A 21,715-nucleotide genomic window follows, 5' to 3' on the forward strand; every position below is an offset into this window, starting at 1 on the left:
TGCTCTTGCTGAGAGTGAGAATAAATCTTAAACTTAAGCCGCCCCCCTTTTTTGTTGTTGTTGACACAGATTCTCACTGCCACCCTGAATAGAGTGCCGTGGCACCATCATAGCTCACAGCAACCTCAAACTGGGCTCAAGTGATCCTTCTGCCTCAGCCTCTGAGTAGCAGCAGAGGGGAGAGGTCTGTACTGATGACCTAAAGCCAAGGGCTGGGCAGAGCCACAGACAGAGACTGGTTCAGGGGTGCCCTGTACGAAAAGAAACTTAAATGTAGTTAAGTATTTCTTTTTTTTTTTTTTTTGAGACAGAGTCTCGCTTTGTTGCCCGGGCTAGAGTGAGTGCCGTGGTGTCAGCCTAGCTCACAGCAACCTCAAACTCCTGGCCTCAAGCGATCCTCCTGCCTCAGCCTCCGGAGTAGCTGGGACTACAGGCATGCGCCACCATGCCCGGCTAATTTTTTCTATATCTATTAGTTGGCCAATTAATTTCTTTCTATTTATAGTAGAGACGGGGTCTCGCTCTTGCTCAGGCTGGTTTCGAACTCCTGACCTCCAGCGACCCACCCGCCTCGGCCTCCCAGAGTGCTAGGATTACGGGCGTGAGCCACCGCACCCAGCCATGTAGTGAAGTATTTCTAGCAATCCTCTCCCCACCCCGCTCCCAAACCCAAGCTGCTAACTACTTAGCTCCCCACCTCGAGGCCAGGAAATCAGAATCTGGTGCCAAGTTCTGAAGGCTCTTGATCGTCACACCCCTAAAACAGTCATCCAGGAGCGAAGGCAGGTGAGGCCCAGCGAGGCCCCTGGGATGGGGCGAGGGGGTAGGGAAAGAATGCCAAAATACACATTTAACCATTTATTTCAGTGATGGAAGAGATGAATAGGAACAACGCTGCTGCCTTCACAGGTAGCTGGAATGCTGCTCTTTTGCTCGTTTTCCTGCAGCAGCCGTCTGCTTTCTCATTGCATGTGAGCAGCAAACACACTCCTCCTGCGCCCGGCCAGCCCCTGAGCGCAGGGAACACTGCCATTCTCTGAGTCTCCCCCGGTGATTGTCTCTGAACACACACACACAGAGGGGACCCCGGGTAGATGAAATTTAATAGACGACTCCATCTTATCTATTTTTTCTTTTTTTGCTTAAAAACATTTATTAAAATAAGGATTAAACCTGAAAAAAGAAAAACCAGAATGGCAGCCCTTTGCATAGTACAAGGAAGAAAGAACAGAAGGGGAGAAGGGAGGCAGGCAAGGCCCCTTCCCCTCTCCCCAGACCCACTCGGGAGGAGGGGAAGCCTGGCCGGCCGGCCCTCCAATGCCAGCAGCCGGCAGGGAGGAGAGCTGGGGGCAGGTCCTCGGGACTGGGCGGGCAGGAGGAGTCCCCGCCAGAGCAGAGGCCCGGGAGTCACGGGTGCCAAGCCCAGAGAACAGATACAAACTTTAGGAGGTCGCCTGAAAAACTGGGATTTGGGAACAAATGGGTATTCTGAAGGCCCGCGAGGTCCGACGAGGCAGAGCCCCTAGCCGCCCTTGGGCTCCACGATCTGCCGCACGTAGTGGACCACGTTGCTGTGGAGCTGGGCGGCGGTGGCTGCGAAGGTCTCCCTGGCGAGGGTCTGGGCCGCCTCGCTGCCGCCCATCATGGCGTGGTACAGCGGCAGGGTGTACTTCTGCTTGCCCTGCGAGAAACACACGCTCACACACGCGTGCCCCGGCAGCTCTGGGGGGGGGTGTCCAGCCCTTCTGACCCCAGCAGCGGTCACAGGCGCTAACGGGGACGTGGGGACCCGTGCTGGCACGAGGGGTGCTCTGATTCCGACATCCCCCGTGGGGGTCACAGACCCACGATGACGGGTCTCAGTGTGCACCCCGGTCCACGCTAACACAGGGACGGCCACACCCAGCAGAACACAGGAGACGGGGCGACACTATGGGACGCCCTGACCTAACCCAAACCCTAACCCCTAGCCCCTAGCCCTAACCCTGTGGGGGGCTAGCCACCCAGCTAGCAGCGGGTTTCGGGGCTGCGGCACACAATCTGGGGCCACGTGCGGCCCGGCTGCAGTTTAGTAGGAGAAAGCCCACAGGTCACATTCCCACGGGTGGAAGCCGGAGGTGGCAGGCTCAGAACGTCCCCACGCAGGCATGCGGCTGCCACGTCACATGGGTGAGGGACTCTGAGCGCGGCTGTGTGTCCAGGCCAGCCCCCGCCGCTCTGCAATCTGATGGCCCCGAGCGCCCCGGGCCCTCCCCGCCAGGGCGACTGTCGCAGGGCCATGTAGGACCCGGCCGGTGTCTCAACTCCCGAGTCACAAGGCTTCTTCCCCCGCAGCAGGGACCTGTCATCTTGCCTCCGCCGGCCGTCTCGCCCGCCCTTTGGCCCCGTCCCCCCTGTGTTTTCCCCATGACCCGGCCCTGCCTCACACGTTACCTTCTTTCCCAGTTTCGGGTCAGCCCAGACCAGCTTTTGCCCCTCGGGGCCCACCAGCTGAGCAGCAGAAACCTTCCCGAGCCCGTGGGCTTCCCCTGTCCCTGGGGCAGAGCCTCCGCTGGCCACCGCACCAACAACCCGGCCTTCGGGAGGTCACCTGACCCTCCCCGAGCGGCTCCGAGGCAGCTCTGCCCACAGGGCTCCTGCAAGGTGGCCGAGTGGCCCAAGCAGCGGCGGGACAGGGGCAGGGGGCGGGTCACCCACCTGGCTCTGCAGGAACTCCTTCACTTTCCAGAAGTCCTCCTGGTGGTCGTTCTTGAGCACGATCTGCCCCCACCTGAGCCGCAGCTCTGCGTTCTGGGCGTTTGAGATCTTTGGGTACGTCTCTCCCAGTCTCTTCACGTTCCCTGGAAAGAGAAAGAAACGGCTCGTGAGTGACCATCGGAGGCCCCGTTCTCGGGGACACTGTGCGTCTGCCAACAGCACTGGGGACAGACGTCCAGGAGGCTCCTGCCACCCGCTTCACCACCTGCTCCGCTCGTCTTATCCTCTGCGACGGCGAGTTTCTAGCCCCGCATTGACTTAGTCCCTAAGGCTCTTCCACCCACTGCCCCTTAATACTATCATCCTATGTTCCTCCCCCAGATCAAAACGCAGGTACCCCCCTAAAACACCCCGCCCCGCTTCTTCTCCTGCCAACCTGCTAGGAGTCATCGCAGCCTTAGCGTTTATGCACCCCTTGGTGAACACTATTTCCGACTGTGCAGCAACAAAGCTTTGGTGGGTAAGAGCTGTGGGTGGCTGGGCTCAAACCCCAGCCCACCCACTTGTTGGCCGTGAGACCCGTTTGTGCCTCAAGCTCGTTGTCTGTTGCCTAGGACTATGGCCGAGGTACCCACTCCGCAGGGCGGCAGTGAGGACTCAAAGACTCAGCAGACACAAAGAGCTTATGAGAGCTGCCTGCAGGGCCTGATGACTAGATTGGTGGCAGGCCTCATTACTATTTTGTTCCGCACGGCACGTGCCGGTGTAGCAGGTGTGACCCACACCTGTTTGATGGCAGGTTCCTTGCAAAGCGCCAGACTCCCTGTTCCGCCAACAGCCACCGAGGGGCACGCATCACAACGCTTTCAGAGTTCTCCCCCTCTGCCCCTGGGACAGAGCTGTGCACACGGGGACCCTCGCCTCAGCACTCAGAAGGAACCACCCGCTTTTTCTTACCGGGAGGGAGAGGGGATTTCTGGAGGATCCTGTCCAGGAAGTAGACCAGTTGGTAGGTCCTCCAGGGTGAGATGGCCACAGCCTCGATGGCCTTCATGTCCAGCTCCTCGGCCGCCCAGAGCTGGGCCAAGTCTTCGGCAGGCTTCATGAGCGAGTCCCCGGGGGAGAGATCGGGGAGGTGCGGGGGCCAGCCAGGCGTGTTCAGCCACCGATCAAACTCAAAGCCTGTTTGGTAGAAGGAGATACTGTCCGAGCCCTCTGGCCGGGTCATGGTCAACGTGCCCATGCGGCTCCCAGGGACCTGGAGCGCCTGCCTCCCTCACCTCGAACTCTTTCTCCAGCATTCCACACACCCTTCCCACACGACTACCGGCTCCAGCCGGGGTCCGGTTATAATGACATCTGTCTAGGGGCTCTCACGGTAAGACTGGACCGTGCCTGCTTCCACCATGAAAGTGGGGTTTTTTTTCACCAAATTAACACTGTGTTGTCGGAGCCAAGTGGACGGTGCCGTATTCCAGAACGTGCTCTCCCGATCGCCCCAGCAGCGCCGCGCTTAGGCGCTGGGGCTCTTGGACCGGGCTGCCTGGGCTCCTGCCGCCACGGCCACCGAGCTGGGAGGCCACAGGCCTGCCGCTGCACTGCCGTTTTATCCGTAAAGCGTTGGGGGGCGGGGGAGCGACAGGCCCCGCCTTAGCGGGCGGCCGTGAGGACTAAATGCGCAAATACACGTGCCAAGCCTGGTGTGCAGTAAGCACTTGGTGAGGGTTAACTGTCGCCGGCTACGGCGTGCCGGGACCTTGCAACGCAGGCCCCCCGCCGCAGCGCGGGCACGGCAAAGGCCTGCCCATGCCCGCCGTCGCAGGACGCCAGCCCCACCAAGCCAACGGCGGCGGCGGCTCAGGCTCACGGCGCCCAGGGAGGGTGCGTCTGCTGGACTGCCCCTTCCGTCACAGGACATGCCCGCTCTCTCCCAGGCGGCCACTGGGATCGCCTTCACTCACAAGGCCACGCAGGCCGACCCACGGCCCTAAGGCCACAGCTCTCTGGGCGGAGTGAAGGGTCTGGCTACGTCCAGGGGCGGGGAAAACAGGGCAGAGTGAGAGAACGAGGCAGAGAAGCAGCGGGAGAAGTCATTTCTGCGGCCCAGAGCCCGGGACGCTGGGTTTGCTCCCCAAAGCGCCACTCACGGGAGGACAGTGGCCCCGTGTTCCCCTGCCCGGCTGGGTCTTTGCTAAGGTGAATCACACGCACGGGGAACTCCCTACCGCCCCCGGGAAGCCTGCGGGCCGGCTCCTGTGCTCACCTGGAATGGAATCCACTCTCTTTTTCTTCAGCTCGGGGAAATATTCCAGGTAGAACTCGAGAAAGTCTTCGGCCATGATGCTCTTGAACTTAAACTCGTCCACATAGGCCTGCGGGGAGGGCGGTGCTGTGTGGGCACCCGGGGCCCCTTCCAGCCCCTGGCCGCCCCCGTCTCCACCCCCGCTCCCTGGCCCGGCCGCTCCCCCTGCCCCTCTTCCTTCTCCCCTCCCGGGAGAGGCGACCGCACCTTGAGAAATTTGTCAAACCGATCCTGGTCGCCCACCAAGTGGGCCAGGTACGAGACAAAGCAGAAACCTTTCTCGTAGGGGGTCTCGTTGTACGTGTCGTCCGGGTCGACACCTGGCGGGGGGAGACAGCAGACGGGGTTGGAGCCCTTGCAACTCATCGCCCTTGGTTGCTCCTCTCTAGCCCCAGCTCCACAGACTGACCGTGGAAGGGACCAGAACTCGGCTTCCCCGGGGACAGCGAGGCCAAGGGCGTTTGCAGGCCCATCCTGGCCCCGCCCCGGGGCACTCTGGAGGGGATCTTAGAGGGCCACTCGCCAGGGCCCCAGTAAGAGGACAGAGGGAGCAGCTCCAGGAACCGACGGGTTTCCCTGCTCCTGGGGCGTGCCTTGCCTGCCTACCGTGTTTCCCCGAAAATAAGACCTACCCACGGACTAAGCCCCAGCAGGATTTCTAAGCATTTGCCCAACAGAAGTCCTACCCCGAAAATAAGACCTAGTGATGGGCGTGGCTGCGCAGTGTGTCTGCACAACCCGTGCATTTCGTTGCGGAGCGGGAAAGAGACGAGCAGCCCTTCTCATCTGCCCCGTGAGAGCTCTATGGCTCCACATGAGAGATCAGGGCCAGTGGCTCTAAAGGAAATAGAGTCGCAAGACATTCAGGATGGGATTCGGGGTTTGGAGAGTGATGATGATGTTCCAGAAGAAGACGACTTAACTGTATTTGAATAAATGTAGACTGTTGTACCGTACTTAAAAAAAAATAACACATCCCCTAAAAATAAACCCTGGGGTGTCTTCTTGAGGAAAAATAAATATAAGACCCTGTCTTATTTTCGGGGAAACACGGTAGGTGCCGTCAACTCTCAGGACTGGGCGCCAGGCTTGGGGGGCTTTTCCAGCTCTACTGGTTCCCACCTGTGTGCTCAACCTCCCCTCCCAGAGCAATGTGCCATTCACAAGCGTGCAAGGCTAAAACTAATTGCCAGTCTATAAGAAGTTCATGTTCAGGCCGGGCACGGTGGCTCACGTTTGCAATCCCAGCACTCTGGGAAGCCGAGGCGGGCGGATTGCTCGAGGTCAGGAGTTCAAAACCAGCCTGAGCAAGAGTGAGACTCCGTCTCTACTAAATAGAAAGAAATTAATTGGCCAACTAATATATATATAGAAAAAATTAGCCGGGCATGGTGGCGCATGCCTGTAGTCCCAGCTACTCGGGAGGCTGAGGCAGCAGGATCGCTTGAGCCCAGGAGTTTGAGGTTGCTGTGAGCTAGGCTGACGCCATGGCACTCACTCTAGCCTGGGCAACACAGTGAGACTCTGTCTCAAAAAAAGAAAAAAAAAAGAAGGTTTTAGATTAGGCACCCGTGGAAGTAAAGAAGAATGTTAGCAGATAAAAAGCTCTGGACCCGGAGTGAGGACTGGGGTCTGAGTTCTGGTAATGCCCCCACTGTGGACATGACCTTGGACAAGTGACTTAACCTGTCTAGCACTCAGTCCTGTCCTCTATAAAACAAAGCTGGTAATACCTTATAGAACCCACAGGTCCGACTTGATGAAAAGGAACGGGAAGGAGCCCTGTGAAGTGAGCCCTGCAGAATGCGCAGAACTGGACAGGACTCCTACCTGGCTCCAGTGGCTCGGGCTTAGCCAGCCTAGAGGCCAGAGCACTGGCCACAGAGAGCCCCGGAAGGCCTCTCCCCCCAAGGACGGCATTGCATTGTAAGCGTGCACCAGTCAACACGAAGCTCGAACTAACGTGGGGCTCCGAGCTCAGTTTTGGGGAGGGGGTTTCAGACAGAGCCTCCTGGACCTGGTTCGATCTTCACTCGGAGCTTGTTGAGTGGGTTTTCCTCGCCGCTGATGTCCATGTGCTGGCGCAGGAGAGCGCGCCCGGTTGCCGCCTCCAGGCAGGTGTAAGCAGCCCCTGCGGCAAAACCAAACAGAAGCCCCCGGGGAAAGGCTGTTACCGCCCCGTCCAAGCGCGACACACACGCTGTGCCGCCCCCTTGTGGTCGTGAGAAGAACAGCGACAGACACCTGAAGCTTAATTAATACCCTGTGACCCTCCAGGGGACCTGAGGGCAAACCCGGTCACTCACCCAGAACCTGACTCCACCCCCGGCCGCCCGCTGCTCGGGGCTGCGAGGACTGGGCGAGTCACATCTTATTCTCTGACAGTCACCTTTTTCTATGCACAGTTTTGTTTTTAGATAATAATTTGATCTTCTATGAAAACCTACGATATTTTTACCTGATTGCTCCTGCTGGACAAGAGAAACTATCACCCCTCCCCCGCCCCCAACATTTTTTAAAGGTCTTTAAATCTCCTTCTGCCTTTAAAAATAATGACTGAGTGAGCAGCGGAGGGGAAGAGGACTAGGTTTTTGAGACAGCCAGCTCTGCCACATACCAGATGTTCTGACTCTGAGCAAGTGACTTAGTCTCCCTTCTTAGCCTCAGTTTCTGCCTCTGCACAATGGGGCAATAGTATCTGCTTGCAGGACCCCAGTGGCTGATTAAGACAGTTGCAAACATGCTCATGCTCTATATACTCTGTGGGTTTTTCTTGTTTGTTTGTTTATTTATTTATTTGAGACAGGGTTGCCTGGGCTAGGCTAGAGAGCAGTGGTATCATTATAGCTCAATGTGGCCTCCAATTGCTGGGTTCAAGAGAGCCTCCTGACTCAGGCTCCTGAGTCGCCGGGACAACAGATGTATGCCATCACACCCAGGTAATTTTCCTATTTTTAGTAGAGACAGGGTCTCACTCTTGCTCAGGCTGGTCTTGAACTCCTGACCTCAAGCGATCCTCCCGCCTTGGCCTCCCAAGGTGCTAGGATTACAGGCGTGAGCTACTGTGCCCCACTATGTACTCTGAATGAAACCATAAACTTTCCGGGAGGTAATGGACAGCTTATGCTAAAAAGACTTTAAAATGTTCAGACCCAGAAATTATGTTTCTAAGAATGCATCCTTATGGAGATCAGCTCGAGATAGGCACCGTTTGTCAAAATATGTGAATGGAAAACTGGTAATGACCTTTCTAACAACTGGAGATTGACTAAAACACCTACGCTATGCAGCTGTAGAAGAAAACTTAATGAATCCGTGTTTAACTTTAATTAAGTTAAAAAAAACAAAGAGCCAGTTGTAACGCCATGTATGCTTTGATAACTCACACACACATAGAAATGTTTGAAAGGCTACGGCACCACCTCCTCCCTTCGCGCCCACCCGTACCCCACAGCCCCGAAAGGAGACTGCGCTGGCCTCGCAGGCCAAGGAAGGGGCGGCAGGACCCCAGGGAGGGCGGCGGGCACGTACCGAAGAGGATGGTGGAGATCCTCCTCTGGGCGTACATGGTGAAGCCTTCGTTGAGCCAGAACTCACCCCAGTTGGCGTTGGTGACCAGGTTCCCAAACCAACTGTGGGAGATCTCATGGATGATGACATCGGCCAGGGAGCGGTCCCCTGCTAGCAGGCAGGGGGTGACAAAGGTCAGACAAGGGTTCTCCATTCCTCCAAACGGAAAGGATGGCGGCATGAAGAGCAAGTCGTACCTGCCGAGAGGACAGGAGGGTCACAGAGAGGCCCCGGCCGCCCGGCGCAGACCCTGCCTGGCCGCCCGGCGCAGCGGCTTTCCCGAGCCTGCAACACGCACTCGCTAACCGGGCAGAGAACCGTCTTCCGCCCAGCACTGACAGTGAAGACCAGACTCCTCTCTCCCTCTGCCAGGCGGCCTCCCTGCCCTGCTGGGACTTCCTTTGTCCAGGTGGCGTTTGTTCTCTTCCGTTTCCCTCTCTCCTTCCAAGCAGGATGCGAGCACGTTACGAGCTCTGTCACGTTTGGCTCACTGAGGCCATAAAGGGTCCTCATAAAGACCTTGGGTCATAAAGACCAAAGTGGAGGCTTTTATCTCTGGAGCCTAAAGACTGGAGAGGTCAAAGGGAAGGAATGGCGCGTGGGCAACTTCCAGCGGTGAGGAAGAACAGGCCAACGAGCGCCCCCAGTGTTTCCCCATCTCAAACTTGGGGACTGCAAGGCACGTTTCTGTCACCTCCAGAACCTCTCTCCTGGGGTCCCCTCCTCAGCAATGACGGGGAGCTTGGCTCATCCCTTCCTCTTCTCGTCCTCCTCCCCCTCACTGACGGGGTCAGGGGACTGTCACTCTGGGAGACAGAAGGAAGAGAGGCAAGGCCAGGAGGGGGCGTGGAAACCGGGGCCCCGGCCGAACGAAAGACGCACCTTCCCCACACATAGGGTCCGAAGAGTTTCTCTCCCGTTGCCAAGAATTCTTCTATCACCCCGTTGTACTCCTTCTTGGCGGCATCAATCAGACAGGGCTCGGCCCACACCCGGCTCCTGCAGGCGGGAGAGCAAGGGAAGCAGAGCGCCGCTCAGCGACCACGGCCGTGGCCCGAGCCAGAAAGCTCCTGCAGGAGAAAACCGGCCTCAGTCCCCTGTTTGGGCCGAATGACCGTGACAGTATGTGACGGTATGGCACGCACGCCGCAGAGACAGAGAGGCAAGGCCAGATCGCCCGCACAGATCCGAGAGAGACCGCTCACCGCACCTGAGCGGGGAGAGCCCAAGGCAGCCTGGTGGGGGTGGCCGCTGCCGCCTCCTGCAACAGCGTCTGAACTCGCGGCGCCGAGCTTACGGCGCCCACACCCACCGCGGTCTCGCGAAAGGCACTGCGCCTCTCTGAGCCTCAGTTTCCTCATCTGTAGCGAAGACGAAACAAGACAGCATGCAAAAGCCCCCCACAGAGTGGCTTACGTAGTAAACCTACGGATGAGACAGGGGAAGAAAGGATTGTAATAACAGAATCTTTGGAGTTGAAAGGAACCTTAAGAGATAAACCTACAAATGTTAATAGAAAATGGTTTCTATCTTAGGTGCAATAATGGCATTGTGGTTATAAGGGAGAATGTCATCATTCCTCAGAGAGGCACACGGAATTATTTGCTTCTAAATGGTCTAGCAACAACAAAAGCAAATCCACTCATGGGTAAAACCGACATGACAAAATGGATGGCCATACAAGCGTTCACGGCATCATCCTTTCAATTTTCTGTATGTTTGGAATTTTCATAATAAAAAGATGGGAAGGCTGGTCCGAGTGCAGTGGTGTTTGCGACTAATCGATCACAACCAGTTACAGATTCCTTTGTTCCTTCTCCACTCCCACTGCTCCACTTGACCAGCCTTAAAAAAAAATTTTTTTTTCAAAAAATAAAAAATAGGCCAGGCGAGGTGGCTCATGCCTGTAATCCTAGCGCCCTGGGAGGCTGAGGTGGGCGGATTGCTCGAGCCCAGGAGTTTGAGGTTGCCGTGAGCTAGGCTGACGCCACTGCACTCTAGCCTGGGTGACAGAGTGAGACTCTGTCTCAAAAACTAAAAATAATCTCGGAAGCTAAGCAGGGTCGGGCCTGGTTAATACTTGGATGGGAGACCGCCTGGGAATACCGGGTGCCGTAGGCTGCTAAAAAAAAAACAACAACAAAAAAAATAAAATAAAAATAAAAAAGTAATTAAAAATTAAGAAAAAGGCCGGCCGCGGTGGCTCACGCCTGTCATCCTAGAACTCTGGGAGGCCCAGGCGGGCGGATTGCTCAAGGTCAGGAGTTCGAAACCAGCCTGAGCAAGAGCGAGACCCCATCTCTACTATAAATAGAAAGAAATTAATTGGCCAACTAATATATATAGAAAAAATTAGCCAGGCATGGTGGTGCATGTCTGTAGTCCCAGCTACTTGGAAGGCTGAGGCAGGAGGATGGCTTGAGCCCAGGAGTTTGAGGTTGCTGTGAGCTAGGCTGACGCCATGGCACTCACTCTAGCCTGGGCAACAAAGCGAGACTTTGTCTCAAAAAAAAAAAAAAAAATTAAGAAAAAAATATAACGATGGGGAAACAAAGGTGAATAGGAGGAAACAAAAGCAAAAACAAAACAATGCAAGAAGATGCAGTCCAATGCAAGATGCAAAGAACTCAGGGCTTCTGCAGCCAAAGCCCGTGCCCGACCACGAGCTCCCGGATGCGTGAGGAGCTGCTACTCCGCGTGGACGCACTGAGTGAGAGACAGGCGGCAACGCTGGGCGGGTTCAATGCCAGGATGAAGGAAGGCGCCTTCCTCTCCGCCTCTGCAGGAGCTCGGGAACTATTCTAGCAGCAGGAAAAGGCACAGGAAGGCCACTCGCTTCCCAAGCATCGTCGTCGTCGACAGCAAAAGCACAGCAGTTGGACACCGCGGGTGCACGGGAGGGAGCCCCAAGAGACCAGGGGCAGTGAGGACCGCAGCGCCAGGCTGGGGTGGGGGATGGGACACGGGAGGCCGGTATATGCCACCTCACAGAACTGCACCTTAGAGCCATTTTAAACCAACAAGTGCATTATCAGACTTAGTTTTAAGAGATCACTCTGGCTGCAGGACACAGAAAACATGAACAAGTTAACCTGCACGAATGGGTGGGCGTCCCCAAGAAAAGCACGGAGAAGAGAAGAACGGGTGATGGGCAGAACCCTGGGACAGCCACAGACAAGGGGCTGGGCCCAGGAGAGACCAGGAAGGACGAAGTAGGCGCCCTCCGAACCAGGGCAGGGGAGTGTCGGGAAGCCAGAGGAAGGTCTACAGGGGCAGGAAAAAAGAGCAGCACACAGAGGCGAGGGATTAAAAGCACCCAGGGTGTTTTCTATATTGAGGCGAGTGGCCGATCTCCCTACAGGGTTTCCTTTTTTTTTTTGAGACAGAGTCTCCTTTTGTTGCCCAGGCTAGAGTGAGTGCCGTGGTGTCAGCCTAGCTCACAGCAGCCTCACACTCCTGGGCTCAAGCAATCCTCCTGCCTCAGCCTCCCGAGTAGCTGGGACTACAGGCATGTGCCACCATGCCCAGATAATTTTTTTTTAATATATATTTTTAGTTGGTCAATTAATTTCTTTCTATTTTTAGTAGAGACAGGGTCTCAAACTCCTGACCTTGAGCAATCCGCAGGCCTCAGCCTCCCAGAGTGCGGCAGGGGAGCCCGGTGTGTGCACGCAACTCAGGCAACCTGACCTGAAGGGAGGGGAGGCCGGGGTGCTAGAAGAAAATATGGAGTCAAGGGGGTTTGGGGTTTTGAGTTTGTTTCTTGCTTTGTTTTAGTCTAACAGAGAGACCGGAGCACACCCAAGGCTGAGGGGAGGCTGCAGATTGAGGACAGAGGGGCAAATGGTACAACACGGCCCCGGAGGACTCGGGGAGGGACTGCATCCCCAGCCAGGAAGACACTTGTCGCTAACGAGGAAAGGATGAAGAGAGATGAAGAAGACTTTTTCAGCAGAGCGTAGGAAGCGGACATGATCGTATCTGACAAAGAAGTCAATATTCTCAGCAAAGTAGGAGACAAGATCGTGCGCTTGGGCGGGGTGTGGGGTTTCAACAAGAAACCTGAGACCATGATAAAGTCTCAGAACAGCTTCGGGGAAGTGAGACGGGGAGAGAGATGAAAGGACTGCCGAGCAACCTTGAAAGCACACCTGTGCTTGGCTTGACGACTACCTTGGGTCCATCTTTCTTGAGAACCACACGAATGTCTATTTCAACTTTCCTTTCATCCCAGCTTTTCACCGGGAAACTAGACGCGTACGGCGCGATCACTGCGCAGTTCCGTTGTTTTCTGCATCTCCCCAGCGCCCAGCCACAGAGGCGGAGAAAGGGAATTGCGACCTATAGCATACGACCGAGGGTTGGGACGTGACGGCAGCAGACGGTGGGCTTGGAGTATCCGTGGGAGACGATCGTCGGCCGCGCTCCTGGGCCAGGGAGAGAAGCCAGGAGCCTCGGCTGCCAGGGACAAAGGGGGGGGGGACAAAGCGGGGGACCCAGCAGGAGGCCGCCAGGAGCGGGAGGAGGAGACACGCGCACGCGTGAGGCATCAGAGGGCTGAAGGCGAGGAGGGCGCAGGCAGAAGACCAAGGAGGGCAAGGCGCTTGAAAGTTCCGGTATGGTCAAGTTCACAGCAGCGACGGCGCCCAGGCCCCCAGAGCGTGGCCGTGCGCCTGGCTGGCTGGCGCAGTGGAGATGGCTTCCCAAGTAGAGGAGGCTGAGAAACCCTGAAGCCACCCTCGACCCTACAGGTTAGATGGGACATCCACACGCAGAGGAAAGCCACCAAAGATGACGGACGTGACAGGACACCAGGCTAAGGAAAAGCCCACGGCACAGGAGGCAAAGTCTCCAGGGAGTTAGTTCCTTGTGAGCTGCTTCGCCCCCAGCGTGGACACCCAAGTGAACAAAGTGGGTCAGCCCAGTGGACTCGACCTCACTACAACTAGGAGGACCGACACCGGCTACACAGGGTCACCCCGGGCCCTGCCACCGGGACGCACGTTTCTGTCAGAAGAAGTCAGGGTGCTCCAGTCAGGTTGGGATCTCATCACCAGCAGCACACAGTGCAAAGGGCCCTGGGTTCATAATGGAAATACCTGAATGTTCACGTTTTGTTGGCATGGCCTTGTGCGAGCCATGCCACCAGGGCCTTGGTTTGCTTATCTGCAAAATGGAGACAACATCATCGTCACTGAGTCTGTGTAAGGACTAGAGGAGACTCTACATAAAAGGGCTTCCTGGGATCTACCCACGACTTTCTTTTTTTTTTTAGACAGAGTCTCACTCTGTTGCCCAGGCTAGAGTGAGTGCCGTGGCGTCAGCCTAGCTCACAGCAACCTCACACTCCTAGGCTCAAGCAATCCTCCTGCCTCAGCCTCCCGAGTAGCTGGGACTACAGGCATGCGCCACCAGGCCCGGCTAATTTTTTCTATATATTTTTAGTTGGCCAATTAATTTCTTTCTATTTTTAGTAGAGATGGGGTCTCGCTCTTGCTCAGGCTGGTTTCAAACTCCTGACCTTGAGCAATCGCCCGCCTCAGCCTCCCAGAGTGCTAGGATGACAGGCATGAGCCACCATGCCTGGTTTACCCATAACTTTCTTTTGTCCAGGATTCTTTCCCTGTGGGAATGGGGACTGGAACCGGTTGCCTACTTTGCCAGAAGACACCCCGCCCCAACATAACTTACTCCCACAAGACATTAAGATGTGACTCATGAGGCATGGACTGTCCGACAGGGAAGGAATAAGCCATCACAACTAGTTCAATGGATTCTGTCATCTAGTTCAACATACTATGTTGTCACTCTATTACAGAGGGTTCAGACAAATAATTATTATCCAATATGTTTAGAATCCATTGTTCTCCCTTTTCCCATTAATAGTGCATACTCGTACTAATAGAACCTTAGTAATGGTAGATTCTCTGAAATGACGTTCCTTCTTGTCCACTGCATAGATGACATCCTGGTTATCTACAACACTGCCTATCAGGAAGACAGCCCTCGCCAGGTGCGGTGGCTCACGCCTATGATCCTAGCACTCTGGGAGGCCCAGGCGGGAGGATCGCTCCAGGTCAAGAGTTCGAGACCAGCCTAAGCAAGAGCCAGACCCCGTCTCTACTAAAAATAGAAAGAAATTAATTGGCCAACTAAAAATATATGGAAAAAATTAGCCGGGCATGGTGGCACATGCCTGTAGTCCCAGCTACTCGGGAGGCTGAGGCAGGAGGATGGCTTGAGCCCAGGAGTTTGAGGTTGCTGTGAGCTAGGCTGACGCCACGGCACTCACTCTAGCCTGGGCAACAGAGTGAGACTCTGTCTCAAAAATAAAAAAAGAAGACAGCCCTTTGTGGGAGGACGTTTTGCCTTTCGAGACTGGTACTGTGTTGAGTACCTGTTAGGAGCAGATACCAGTGGAATCCCGCCTATTATTCCATCTGGTACAGCGGAACTAAGACTCACGAGACCAGCCTTGTCCCTGAGCCCAGGTATGAAGGCTGAGGCTCGTAACTCACCTTGCCCAGGATGCCACTGCCTCCAGGAGCCGAGAGCAAGGTCAGAGATTAAGAACAGCAACAGAGGCAGGAAAAGGGTCACAGCTTGACTGTCGGACCTTTGATCTTCTCACACAGAGAGTAAGCTATCCTGGCAGATGACATGATAGCCAGGAAAAACTAATACTCCTGGGCAGATTTTTTTTCTCAGGAAACCTTGCAAAATCCTTTATCTCCACTAAATCCATCTAACTTCACAGAGGAATCGCTGTAACCGCAGGTTTAAGTTCCTGCGTCTGCAGCAGACAGAATGGAGAGTCTGCTTTCCCTCTCTAGAGAGTAATAACGACACCAATGTTGTGTGTTTCCAGGAATTAAGTGCTAGAGCAAATGGGGAGATGTGGTACAAAGGCAAAAGAGAGAACACGGTCGATAGAAGGGCATTTGGAACTGAGAGATACTAATCAGGATCAGTCTTTTTTTTTTTTTTTTTTTTGAGACAGAGTCTCACTTTGTTGCCCAGGCTAGAGTGAGTGCCGTGGCATCAGCCCAGCTCACAGCAGCCTCACACTCCTGGGCTCAAGCGATCCTCCTGCCTCAGCCTCCCGAGTAGCTGGGACTACAGGCATGCGCCACCATGCCCGGCTAATTTACATATATATTAGTTGGCCAATTAATTTCTTTCTATTTTTTATAGTAGAGACAGGGTCTCTCTCAGGCTGGTTTTGAACTCCTGACCTTGAGCAATCCGCCCGCCTCGGCCTCCCAGAGTGCTAGGATTACAGGCGTGAGCCACCGCGCCCGGCCAGGATCAGTCTTTTAAACTGCTGCCCACGTGGCAGTGTCACTCCACAAGGCATCTCAGGACAGTGGCGGCTGCCCAGGGGACCGCCGATCTCATCCCAGACGGCAGGGCCGGGCTGGAGGGCAGGGGGGAGGAAGGAGGGGAGAAGAGTGCTGCCCGCGGCGGCATCACGCCGCGGGGTCCTCCGCTGCAGACCGGCTCCGGACTCAGACAGAGGGCCCGAGGCCGCCCCAAGATCCCTCCGCAGCAGGTCCACTGGTGACAGGGTCCTCCTTGCCTCCGAGGCCAATGCAACCTTGCCTGTGGGGTCTTTGTTTCCTACCTGGGTCCAACTTCAGCCGAAACCAGGTCTCCGATGGCCAGAGCTATCAGATAGGAGGGGATGGGCTGACACATCTGGAAGAAGAACTTGTTTGGACCTCTCTTCTCCCAGGTGCTCGCGCTCATCACAGCTGTGAAGCCATCTGGGACCTGGCAACAGAGGAAGCTCAGCAGGCGTTGCCTGGAGACACTCTCTTTCCGGTTAGCTCCCAGAACAGCACGCCCAGCAACCCGCCTGGCGCACGGCAACCACCCAGAGTCCACCCTGGAGAACACCAAGGCTTCCAGAAACCAAACCCGTGCCGGACTAACGGGATTCAGAGGAAGGCCACACACGATTTCAGTTAGAATTTAAAAGTCAGCCATTATTCAGAGGTACCACTGGATGGATATACTAATTTACCAACTGGCTGACGTGTGACCTGGTAGCTCTAAAATCAGGTTCTTAACCCCAAGGTGCGCCTAACCCTAGGCCCCTTACCTCAACAAGAGCTGAATATTTGCACTTCACCGCAGGGGTGTCGAAACAAGGGAAGAAGGCCCGGTTTAGCACGGCCTGGCCCTGGGTGTAGACAAAGGGCTTCTTCTTTCCTGCCGTCTGCTCGGGAGCCAGCCAGCAAACCTGAGAGAAGGGAAGAACATTTCAGAGCCGACATCTCCCGTATGAGCTCAGTCTGGCCAGAGAAAGGAGCTGGCTGGCATGGGAAAATTCCGGGTGAGCCATAAAATCTCTGTGCCAGCCAGTCTGGCTCTGACGGGACAGCTGCCTCCTGCTGTGCATCTAGTTCAGCCAGGGTATGATGTCCGCCTCACAAGGCAGAGCCACCACCAGGAGCCCCTTCCTCACTGTGCCCCCTGGGCCATCTCAGGAATCCCGGACCTGGCCTCGGACCCTGTCGTCTGTCCTCCTCCTGTGTTCTTCTCACTGTAGAAGTTTCTCATCAAACAAACAAATACGGAAGCAACCGTACTTGGAGAAGACACCAAAAAGCAGAACCTTGCTAGGAGTCACCTGATTAATGTGTTCTTCATTCCTAAAATTTACCTTCTCAGAATAAATACATTTTATATTATAGGCATTGGTTATATGATTTTTTTTTTATTATTTTATTTTTATTTTTTTGAGACAGAGTCTCACTGTGTTGCCCAGGCTAGAGTGAGTGCTGTGGCGTCAGCCTGGCTCACAGCAACCTCAAACTCCTCGGCTCGAGCGATCCTCCTCCCTCAGCCTCCCGAGTAGCTGGGACTACAGGCATGCGCCACCATGCCCAGCTCATTTTTTCCATATATTTTTAGTTGTCCAGCTAATTTCTTTGTATTTTTAGTAGAGACGGGGTCTCGCTCTTGCTCAGGCTGGTCTCCAACTCCTGAGCTCCAATGATCTTCCTGCCTCAGCCTCCCAGAGTGCTAGGATTACAGGCGTGAGCAGCCTGATCCTTCATTTGTTTTCTGTTAGCCCTTAAAACCAAGGGCAAATCTGAATGATTACAACAAACTCAATTCCTGCCTACAGCAAAAAGGGGTTCACTCACAACACAGATACAACGGGGCGGAGGAAATGTCAGTACCAAGGAACATTTAGAATTTAGAAAAGGACTGGGTTGTGGCAGGAAGATTTCACAGGGGAAGCAAAACTTTGAGCCTTCAAAGGCCAGCAGGATTTAGGTGGCTGGAAGGGAAAGCGGACGTTCACGAGGAGAGGCCGAAATGGCTGCGGACTCTGGGATGAGTGGGGGGCTCTGCAGACAGAGTGGGGGAGGCATGCCTGGGCAGGTGGAAGGAAAGGCTGAAGGCAGGGGTGTCTGACGCCTATTATCAGAGGCCTAAAACAGCCGCATTGGGGTGTTGGGGTTCCCTTTGCTTGAGCTGTTTGTGTGTGAAAAATGTAGTTTCGTCCCAACAAGTACAGCACAGTATGGAAAGAGGGGAGGAAAAGAGCAACCCCACAGAGAAAGCTACGTGAGCTAGGTGACGGAGGTCAACGCTGACAGTCACAAATCACGTCGGTACCATGTACCCTCAACGTGAGGTGATGAAAATGGCACTTTACCTTGGCGAATTTCTGCTCAAAAACCCATAATCCCAATCTAATCATGAGAGAAAAAAAAAAGTCAGCGAATGCCAGTAGAGGGGCATCCTGCAATATACCTGACCAACACCCCTCAAAACTGCCAAGGTCATCAAAAACAAGGAAAGTTTGAGAATTGTCACAGCCCCAAGAAGAACCTAAGGATACATGACAGCTAAATATAACATAGTATTCCAGATGGGATCCTGGAAGAGAAAAAGAGATTTGAAAAACTACTTAAGACTTGAGTGAGTAACAATGTATCAGTGCTGGTTCATCAACTGTAACAAATGTATCATACTAATGTAAAATGGTAGCAATAGGGGAAACTGTGTCCGCCCGCGCGACTGTGTGTGTGTGTGTGTGTGTGTGTGTGTGTGTGAGGGAGTACTGTACTGTATATGGGAAGTCTGTATTATTGGCTCAATTTTTTTGTTTGTTTGGTTGGTGGTTTTTTTTTTGAGACAGAGTCTCACTCTGTTGCCCAGGCTAGAGTGCCGTGGCATCGGCCTAGCTCACAGCAACCTCAGACTCCTGGGCTCAAGCGATCCTCCTGCCTCAGCCTCCCGAGTAGCTGGGACTACAGGCATGTGCCACCATGCCTGGCTAATTTTTCTATATATTTTTAGTTGGCCAATTAATTTCTTTCTACTTTTAGTAGAGACAAGGTCTCACTCTTGCTCGGGCTGGTCTTAAACTCCTGAACTCAAATGATCCAACAGGGAGGGGGCGGGTATATACATACATAATGAGTGAGATGTGTACCATCTGGGGGATGGTCACGCTGGAAACTCAGACTTGTGGGGGGAGTGGGGGAAAGGGCATTTACTGAAACCTTAAAATCTGTACCCCCATAATATGCCGGGGGAAAAAAAGCAAAACAAAATGATCCACCCACCTCGGCCTCCCATAATGCTGGGTTTACAGGTGTGAGCCACCACGCCCGGCCAATTTTTCTGTTTCTTTAAAAATAAAAACCTATTAATTTAAAAAAATGACTTGACAATAGGAGCTCACACTTATATCACACATTACTCCCTATGTACCAGGCACCATATTAGGCACTGACGTAAAGATAATTTAACTTACTTCAAGCACTTAGACTAGTTTCTGGCACATCTTACATCTTAATAAGGCCTGACAGTACATACTCTTTAGGGGCTACCTACAGGAATTAGGGTGAGAACTCGCACTGGAATGGGGGCAATGAGAAGAGAGGAAGGAAGGAAGACCTTCACAGTGCAAAGAACAGTGCTTTATAAAGTACAGACCTCCGCCACTCTGTGTTAAATTAAAATTATTCAGTTATGATGTTTAACTTCCGGGGTCACTTTTAGTGGACAACTTATAGGGAGGGTTCAATTTTTCAGTTCAATTAAACAGTTAATCACTCCGTTTAATTTTTAGTTCCTGCCCAAAATCAAGAACCGGTACATAATAGCGACCAAACACATTTACAGATGTTGTGTGTCCCTAGAGGGCTCTGGAATTTTCCTTTGCCTTAGACGTATCATCGTGTGCTTTGGACTTTTATTTATTTATTTTTTTAGACAGAGTCTCACTCCGTTGCCTGGGCTAGAGTGCCGTGGAGTCAGCCTAGCTCACAGCAACCTCAAACTCCTGGGCTCAAGCGATCCTCCTGCCTCAGCCTCCCGAGTAGCTGGGACTACAGGCATGTGCCACCAGGCCCGGCTAACTTTTTCTATATATTTTTAGTTGGCCAGTTAATTTCTTTCTACTTTTAGTAGAGACGGGGGTCTCGCTCTTGCTCAGGCTGGTTTCGAACTCCTGACCTTAAGTGTTCCTCCCTCCTAGGCCTCCCAGAGTGCTAAGATTACAGGCGTGAGCCACCTCGCCCTGCTGGACTTTCATTTTCTAAACAAGTTCCATCACAAGGTTCACACATTCCCCAGTAGTGAAAGGTGGAAACAGAACTTCTCTCTGAGCCAGCCTAAGAGCAAAGGAGACGGCCTACTAGATAAGCACATTTCAACTGCAGGCAAGCAGCTTACTGTGGAACTTGTAACTCACCCAGTCCTGGAAATAACTGGCAGCCACAGCCTAAGGGCTCTCCATGAAGGATTTTCTCTTACAGGTAGGTGTAGGCCACATTCCACCCTCTTATTTCCAATATTTCCCCCTCCAAAAACATTTAAGAGTCAACCAACACTGAGAAGGCCAAGCTATTATAAAAGTTTAGACCACCCTAATTCCAGTTCTTTTTCACTCAAAGTCGTTTGTTAATCAAATCCAATCACAGGAGGAAACAAAAATAAAGATCAGGGCTCTTGTTTTAAGATAAGGAACTGGAAGGACAGACAGAACAAAGGGCGGAGTCAGCATGGGGCTAATTAGCCAACTGTTCTCCAGGGTCACCACAAAGCAGAAGTAAAGCAGCTGATTATCAGGGACCAACACCCCAAATCTGAGCCAGGGTTAAGTGAAAGTGTAGGAATAGTTCGCTATCCCGAAGCCTCACAAGAGATCAGACGCGGTGGCGATGACGAGAGGGAATGTGGGATGACCCAGACAGGCCCCAGAGGCAGGGGAGGAGAGGCGGGAAGGGAGCAAAGGGCCGAGGTGCACGGCAGGTGGCCAGAGCCGCGGGCGCCCAGGAGAGGGGCCGCCAGCCGGGAGGAAGGCGGGGTGCGGGCAGGAGGCCGGGGGCGTGCGCGGGCGCGGGGGCCCCTCCCGGGCGGCGCGCTGAGGGCTCCCTTCCCCCTCCCGGGCGTGTCGGTGCCGGCCCGGAGGCCGAAGGGCGGCAGGAAGCGGCCGGGCGGGGCCGGGCCGGGCCGCGGACGTACTCACCCCGGGGCCCTCCCCGACGCGGTAGGTGAGCAGCACCTGGAAGCGCTCGGCGGCGCGGCAGGGCTGCGGGAGGGCCACGCACAGCGCCTGGCCGTAGTGCGAGAAGGGCCGCGTGTGGAAGGCCACCGGCTCCGCGGGCGGCTCCTCCGAGCAGGGCTGCCCCCGCCGCAGCGCCGCCGCCGTCACCTCGAGGCACGGGTGCGAGTCGAGCACCAGCTCGGGGGCGCCCTCGGGCAGCAGGCAGCGCAGGTCCAGCACGGCCGTGCCGCTCAGCGCCCGGCTGCCCGGGCCCGGCCCCGGCGGCCCGAACGCGGCCCGCAGGTCCAGGTGCAGGTGCAGCATCTCGAAGGCTCGGAAGTTGGAGGCCGAGGCCACGTCCACGGCCTGCGCCGAGTGCAGCGGCCGCCCGGCCGCGCCGCCGCCTTCGCCGGCCGCCGGCTCGCAGCTCGCCATGCCCGCAGCGCCGTTGCCCTCCGCGGGGACAGGCGCCGCCACGCCCCGCCCCCGCCGCGGGAGGCCCCGCCCCGCCCGCGCCAGGCCACGCCCCGCCGCGGGAAGCCACGCCCCGCCCGCGCCAGGCCCCGCCCCGCCGCGGAAAGCCCCGCCCCCGCCACGCCGCGCCCCCTCCGTGCGCCCCGCGGGCTCTG

At 55.1% G+C, this 21,715-nt stretch overlaps 1 protein-coding gene across 1 annotated transcript; it reads right to left on the minus strand.

Annotated features, from left to right (window-relative positions):
• Positions 1 to 1,126: 1,126 nt before the first annotated feature.
• Positions 1,127 to 21,580, minus strand: RNPEP (arginyl aminopeptidase). Its single transcript, XM_012744449.3, has 11 exons — positions 21,069 to 21,580; positions 16,674 to 16,814; positions 16,194 to 16,342; positions 9,452 to 9,568; positions 8,531 to 8,766; positions 7,017 to 7,130; positions 5,207 to 5,319; positions 4,961 to 5,069; positions 3,655 to 3,879; positions 2,698 to 2,840; positions 1,127 to 1,681 (listed from the first exon to the last, which is right to left on the minus strand). The coding sequence occupies exons 1-11, from the start codon at positions 21,519 to 21,521 to the stop codon at positions 1,523 to 1,525; spliced, it is 1,959 nt and encodes a 652-aa protein (XP_012599903.2). The 5' UTR covers positions 21,522 to 21,580; the 3' UTR covers positions 1,127 to 1,522.
• Positions 21,581 to 21,715: the final 135 nt, after the last annotated feature.

This window comes from Microcebus murinus, chromosome 23 (assembly GCF_040939455.1).
Source record: "Microcebus murinus isolate Inina chromosome 23, M.murinus_Inina_mat1.0, whole genome shotgun sequence".
Classification (NCBI taxonomy): Eukaryota; Metazoa; Chordata; class Mammalia; order Primates; family Cheirogaleidae; genus Microcebus; species Microcebus murinus.

Bases quoted from the DNA above. Each gene is read 5' to 3' on its own strand.
- RNPEP (XM_012744449.3), bottom strand. From the start codon at position 21,521: ATGGCGAGCTGCGAGCCGGCGGCCGGCGAAGGCGGCGGCGCGGCCGGG. The intron at 16,343-16,673 runs GTAAGGGGCCTA...CTCTGTTGCCAG, and splicing joins AATATTCAGCTCTTGTTGAG to GTCCCAGATGGCTTCACAGC. The intron at 9,569-16,193 runs GTAGGAAACAAA...TCCCGCCTGCAG, and splicing joins TCGGCTGAAGTTGGACCCAG to GAGCCGGGTGTGGGCCGAGC.